This window comes from Nicotiana tabacum, chromosome 18 (genome assembly GCF_000715075.1).
Source record: "Nicotiana tabacum cultivar K326 chromosome 18, ASM71507v2, whole genome shotgun sequence".
Taxonomy (NCBI): Eukaryota; Viridiplantae; Streptophyta; class Magnoliopsida; order Solanales; family Solanaceae; genus Nicotiana; species Nicotiana tabacum.
The window spans coordinates 49,292,248-49,299,837 of record NC_134097.1 but is presented as its reverse complement, the minus strand read 5'-3'; the positions used below and the strand labels follow the sequence as shown (position 1 = coordinate 49,299,837).

The following is a 7,590-nucleotide window of genomic DNA, read 5'->3' as shown; positions in this document are numbered from 1 at the left end:
AAATAGGGTTTTGATGGAATAGGTGCGAGATAATTATTTGGGATCTAACTCTAGATAACTAACTTCTAATGTTCAAGTGAATCTCTCGAATTCACTCAATTATTAGTTCAAGCGTTCTGCAGAAACTCCTCTCTCGATTAAGTCTCAACCTTACAAGATGAACCAATTTAAACTCAGTGAAGATATGCAAGAATGCGTAGTGGATTGGTCTTTAAGAGAACCTCACTCGATTATCCTCCTAACTATGTTTAATCAATGATTCAACTAGCCTCTTTCGAATACTAAGAAGAATTAATGAACTCAACCGACAATAATGCAAAGATATCACAAGTTATGCCTCTCTCGATCACATAAACAAGTGAATATAGATGCAACAATTAAATCATTCAAAACGATTCAATACATAAAACTAGAGTTATAATCCACTAAAAATCATCAATACACCAAATCCATCAAACCCTAAAGAGAACTACTCCATAACCATGGAGCAATTCATCACAAATATATTTAAAGTATAGGAAAATATAAAATGATCCAAACTTGGGTCTTAAGTGAGAAATGAATAATGAATTCCTTGTGCTCGTGTTCTTCCAACTCCTCCTTAGCCTCCTTAGGTCTAAAATATGTCAAAAGTCCATAAAATAACGTTTTTCCATGTATTTACACCAAGTAGGGTCGTGCCCAGATGAAACCACCTTCTTCTAGCCGAAATAGGACAATTACTATGGAAAAACTACACAGGCACGTTGTATGGGTCGACGCACCATGCGGGCCAGCAGTGGAGATCTTAAGAGGCTTGACACTTTTGCAACATGCAGCTTTCATACAGTCGCGGTGCCCCACGCGCCGCAGCTATAGGGTTTTCTCAGAGTACGACTTTTTGCTTGCGTTTTGACGTCCATACTTGGTCCTCGACCCCCGAATACGATCCCGGCTTGATCCCCTGGGCTTTTACTCAGACTTCAAATCTCCAAATAGCTTGAATTAACTCCACAACATCTACATAGCTCAAAATCACTCCTAGAAGGAACAAAACACACAATAAATGCAAAACACTGCCAATTAATGCTCAACACAAGTATAGTGCAATGAATTAGAGTGCAATAAGTGACTAAAATACGTAACTATAGCCTACCATCAACTTTTATTATTAAAATGTAGCCCATATTTGACTATCCATAACTTTAATCTATTTTGACCATATAAAAATTACACGTAGTATGAAAATTTTAAAGGCCAAACTTTGTAATAATGCAGGAGAAAATGTATAACATGTATTACAGATGAGTTGCCATTTCTTTTTTCTTTTTAAAAAATATTCTGTCACGACCCAAAATCTCACCAAGTCGTGATAGCACCTAATCCAACCTGCTAGGTAAGCCAAGCAATGAATAATATAACTCAAATGAAAGATCATTAATAACATGAAACAAGATAGCTGAATTTGATATAATTTTTCCACGGATTGGTAGTACAAGTCAAGAGCCATTAAAATTTAGGTTTACAAATTTGGTACAAAAATAAATACAATATCCACTTGGCAGATACACGAAGAGAAGTAAAAATTCTAAACTACCTAGAACAAGTGGTAGTTATATCCGAGAAATAGTTACATCTTCAATTCCAGCTTCTGCCATCCACAACAGCTCAACTCCAAGGTCTACATGCAAGGTGCAGGAGCATAGTATGAGTACAACCGACCCTATGTACTTAGTAAGTATCCTGACTAACCTTAGTAAAATAGTGACGAGGTCTCAGGTCAAGGATACTCACTATATAACACCTGTACAACTCATAACATATACGTATACCCAACAACAGTATCGAAGTCTAAACATGAAATACAGTACCATCAAACAGTGCACATAGAGAGGATGTACGTAAGTCTCTTAACAATTCAACGTATAAAGAAGATATGCATTTGATATCAGATAACACATCAATAATTGCATATATAGAAGATATGCACAAGTACTGTTATAGTTAAACTACTCGACATATGGAGAAGATATGCGTATAACATTATTAAATCCTCAAGCTTGCATATGGAGAAGATATGCGTATAACATTATTAAATCCTCAAGCTTGCATATAGAGAAGATATGCGTAAAATATCAAATGATCCTTCCACAGTTGCATATAAAGAAAATATGCATGAAATTTCAGATAGTCCGTCAACAGTTGTGTATAGAAAAGATATGCTTGGAATATCAGATAATCCATCAACAATTGCATATAGAGAAGATATCCATGACTAAACAAGTCAAGTTACACGGATCCATATATAGAAGATATGCAGAAAAATCATGTATACATCCAAGGAGTTTGCAAATAGAGAAGAGATGCAAAGTCCAACCAATGAACATTTTACCATGTTTCACGTCAACCAAAAACCCGTCGGTTTCTACAACCCGCATGTACACCATCAAGAGAGAAATATGATAGGCTGACCTTCGGGGGATGAATCCTTATCCACACCATGCATGGACAACTCACGTGCCGTGCGGACAACTCACGTGCCATAACCATAATGGCGCACGGATAACTCACGTGCTGTCAATCCAATCCATCACAAAAAAACATATACAAAAGTACATGTATACCCTCAACGAATATCAAATTACGTACTCATGGATTGACAAATAATATGATACAGTTTATGCTTGTGCGAAGTATTTTATAACAACTCAAGTTAAGCGGGTACGCCATACAACAAAAAATATTATGCTTAACATGGAATCAACTCCTACACATGATCTCTAGCATGATTCACGGAGTTCATGTAGTCATACAAATATGTAGAGCATGATATCAAGAATCACACTATCCAAATCAAGGCGTAGTACAACCTAAAAACTATTCTGGTAAAAATCATACATAGCAACCATATATACGCTCGTCACCTCGCATATACGTCGCTTTTAATACATTTTAATTAGGCAAATAAAGTCATATCCTAAGGGTTATTTCCTCAGCAAGATTATACAAGATACTTACCTCAGACAAGCCAGATCAATACTCTAAAAATGCCTTTCCATGCGAATCGACCTTTGAAAGGCCCGAATCTAGTAAAAAAACAACAACTCAATAATACCAAACAAAGCCATAGGAAACAATCCCAAACAATACAACTTCGATCTTCATGCAAATACATAAAGTCAACCCAAAAGTTAACCCGACCCGCACCCCAAAACCCGAAAAAACTCACAAATCTCGAACATCCATTCTAATACGAGTCTAAATATACAAGTTTTATCCAAAATCAACTCCAAATCAGGGTTTAAATCTCCATTTTTCACTTTAGAAAAGTTTTGCCAAAACCCCTAAAATACACTTTCTTATCCTTCAAGCCAAAATCCTTTTTTCTTCTTTAAGATTCCTTGATTTAGAGCCAAAATTAATGATAGATTTATGCTATAATCATAAATTCGAGTTAGGTTTACTTACCCTAATGAATTAGGTGAAAACTTCCTAAAAAGTCACCTCTTCTTGAGCTCTAAAACTTTGTGAGAAAAAGTAACTAAATCTCGGAATAAGTAAAAAAAATAATATAACAGTTGTCCCAGCCCGAATTAGTTGCTAGACGATCCTGAAACTCACATTTGATAAGCCCAACATAATTCTTGCAATATTACACCCAATATAGCCTTTTGAATCACCCAATTTGACCTTAAAATAAGGGATATATGATGTTTTGAAGTTTTAAAGGAAGTCTAAAAATTTCAAGGACAGAACCTGTATTTTCGGAATTATTCACTAGAAAATCAGCAATTGCAAAATCCCCCTTTTAGCACCCAAGACTCATTCAGAACCTGCCGAACATAAACCATATATGCATTTCAATCATAAAACACGCTACAAACATGCTCGCGTACCCAAAACACCGAAAAGAGATCGTCTTGACCCGATATCGACCGTGGTCAAACTCTAAATCCTTAACTTAACTAGTCTCTCAGTCAATGATCCAAAATATACCCGAGCCTCTCGGGACCCCATCTACCAAAAAGTACAAATACATTATTCAAACTTATCCAAAGGCTCAAAACACCCACGGGAATATCACTATAAAGAATTGAGGCTCACAGAATAGAATTTTTCTTAAGTTGTTAAATCTTCATTCTTTCAAAAGAGTGCCCGAATAACACTTACACGCTTTGGATTACTTCCAAACATTGCACACAACTTCAATTCAACTATAATATGTCTCGGAACACCAACTGGAGTCCAATAACATTAAAGTTAACTCTTGGTCAAACTTATGAACTCTTAAGTTCTTTTTTTTTACCCGCCCTTCATTTATACAGCTATTCTTAAAAAAGTCTTCCATACATATTACAACATGATTTGGGATTGTTTTAACCAACTAAATATAACAATTTTTGTATCAGTCCTGAATCTCTTATAAAAAATTAATCAGAACTTTAAAGTTATTATATCTGCTCCAATGAAAGAGTAATAACCAATTTAGTAGACAAAACTTAGATGTTGCAGTGAATCCAGACCTTGGCTATTGACTGTAATAATCTTTTTAGCTGCTGGAACTCAAAGCAACTGAGAGGAGGACCTTACCAAGCTTTGCTAAAAGTAAACAAATGGGACCAAACGTGCTGGCCTTAATATGATCACCACACATCCCTGAGATATCTTCCATCCATTTGGAGTTTCTTCACAATAGCCTCAGCTTTGGTTGAGTCGACCTTATCCTGCTCCTGGACTATGGTATGGAGCGTACGATGTACATCCCTGGCCATCCCTTTCGCATCCCCACATACATATAGATATCCCTCCTGGGATATTAAACTCCAAACATGGGAAGCCTTTTCCAGCATTTTATGTTGAACATACTCTTTCTGGGGTCCTTCCCTTGAAAATGCAATAATCAGCTCTGATATTACACCTTGATCCACAAAACTCAGAAGCTCCTCCTCATAAATAAAATCCATTCTACGATTCCTACAACCAAAAAACAACAAAGCAAGACCAAGTTGAGCCCCATCTTCCTTCAATGCTGCTCTTTCTTGCAGGAATCCCCTAAATGGTGCCAAACCAGTACCAGGTCCTACCATGACAATTGGAACTGAAGGGTCAACCGGTAACTTGAAATTAGATGGCCTAATGCAGATTGGAGCAGAGCTGCAATTTTGACTTTTTTCCAATGGAACTGCATTCTTCATCCAAGTCGAACACACTCCTTTGTGAATTCGGCCAGTGGGAGTTGGACCATAGACTAGTGCACAGGTCACATGGATTATAGCAGGAGAAAATCGAGGAGATGACGAGATTGAATAGTAACGAGGCTGTAAACGAGGGGCAACCGCTGCAAAAAATACACCTAGGGGAGGCTTTGCCGAAGGGAACTCAGCCATTACTTCAAGAAGACTTCTTTGACTTGCAACAACCCATGCAGAATACTCATCCTTGCCCTGTGGAGATGCCAAGAACTTGAGCTTTTCTGCTTCACTAGGTTCAGCTGCATGGGCAACCAATGCAACCAAAGTAGCCTTCCGCGGAGGATTCAGAAGATCTGCAAAACGTGCAAGTGCAGCACGCAGTGTGCAAGGACCAGGGAAAGGTGGGGGCAACGAGCCTCCAAGAGCTGTACCGTCCTCCTTGTCAGTATGAATAGAGAATATTAAGTCTAATGACTGCCCGAGCAATCTCGCAGCTTCCTCAACAATTTCTTCAGGATTTTCAGCATAAACACCCACAATATCTCCTGTTTCATAGGAAATCCCAGTGCCAAATATATCAAACTCCAAGTGTATACATGAGCGATCAGATTCGGGTGTGTGAAGCTCCCTTTGAACAACAACATTTACTTGGCATGGATGATGGATGTCATACAAGGTATTTCCATTAGCCATGCTGGCATGCTTATCATCATGACTCGCAGCGGTATCATGGATAACCAAACGATATTCAGGAATTGCAGCTGTATATGGAGTGGCTGCAGAATTTGCATCATCCTCATCTCTAAGTATTTGATCTAATTCAGGCCACAGTTGTTCTCGCCAGGCAGCAAAATCATCTTCAATGCACTGATCATCATCACCAAGGCCAACAAGCACAATACGTTTTGCACCTTGTTCACTTAATTGTTCATCTATCACCTTCCCAATCTTGTTAAAATGTTCATATTGGCGATTACCCAAGCCAAAAACTCCATAGGTAAGGTGCTGCAGCCACGTGCCCCGTTCTTGTCCCTCAGTGAACCACTTGTAAAACCTTGCAGCATTATCAGTGGGCTCGCCATCCCCATAGGTTGCCACCATGAAAAATGCTACTATTTCTTTCTTTAGTTTCTCCTTATACAGATCATCATCGGCAGCATAATCATCCATGTCCATAACTTTTACTACTGCCTTCTCATATCTTGCTTTTATCTCCTCTGATAAAGCCTTGGCAAAACCCTCAGCAGTACCAGTTTGAGTACCGAAAAATACGGTGACCTTAACTTTTCCAGGTTCCAGCTCAATCTCCTCCTCCGGCTCCACGTGTAAGGACTTGGGGAACATGATAGGCTTCACTTCTTTACTCCGATCACTTGATCTCTTCAAAAACAACACCACTAACCCAACGATGACAGCAAACGACATCGTCAGTAGCACCAACACCGTATCGCTCCCCAACGACACTCCTAACTCCGATTCAATCGATCTCACCAGCTCCGAACTCGACTCCATACTTGTAGGGTTTTTAATGGAGGAGGACGGCGGAGGAGACGGAGGAGGAAGAGCTCTTAAGTTCTTCAAATTGCCCACTTTTGACAAACAATGTCGAGTTCTTCTAGGAACTTCCAAAACCAAATTCAAACATATGTACAAGTCCAAAATCACTATACAAACCTATCAGAACCATCAAAACCCGATTCTGAGTCCGTTTTCAAAAAGTCAAACCTTGGTTAGCTCTTCCAAATTAAATCTTCCAAATTGAGAGTCATTCTTCCAAATCTATCTAGAACCACTCAAAAATAAAAATTGACCATAAACACAAGTCATAATACGTCATATGAAGCTACTCAAAGTCTCAAACCACCGAATGGAGCGCTAAAGCTCAAAACTACTGGGCGGGTCGTTACATCTTCTAACAAATGATAGCTCCCTATATTGTTTTTATAAATAAAGGTCTTTGTTATAATATATTAATTGAATATTAGTCATTTTAGAATTATATTTTCACTTTTTTTGTAGGATCTAAGCCAATCTCCTACAATTTATATTGATTTGAAAGAATGATTTTTATTTTAGAAGCTTTTAGTTGGAAGAGTTGATCAAGTATGACTTTTTGCGTATTTGATCTTGGATCGATGTTTTAATGGTTCCGTTAGGTCCTCATGGTGATTTTAGACTTAGACGTATGCCCAAAATTGAATTCGAAAGTTTCTAGGTTGGTTTGGCATATTTTGGCGAAAGTTAGCAATTTGAAGGTTTAAAAATATCCTATATTTGACCATGGTTTAACTTTATGGTTATCGGATTCGAATCTTAGTTTTGGGACTTGGAATAAGTTTGTTTTATCATTTGGAACTTGTCGGCAAAGTTTGGCGTCATTCCGAATTGGTTCGATAGGAATCAAACGTGTGGTTGTATT

General features: G+C 38.0%; 1 protein-coding gene across 1 annotated transcript; it reads right to left on the bottom strand.

The window, feature by feature from the left end:
- Positions 1–4,313: 4,313 nt before the first annotated feature.
- On the bottom strand, positions 4,314–6,731 carry LOC107803603 (NADPH--cytochrome P450 reductase-like). The gene has a single exon (XM_075236841.1). The coding sequence runs from the start codon at positions 6,681–6,683 to the stop codon at positions 4,623–4,625; it is 2,061 nt and encodes a 686-aa protein (XP_075092942.1). The 5' UTR covers positions 6,684–6,731; the 3' UTR covers positions 4,314–4,622.
- Positions 6,732–7,590: the final 859 nt, after the last annotated feature.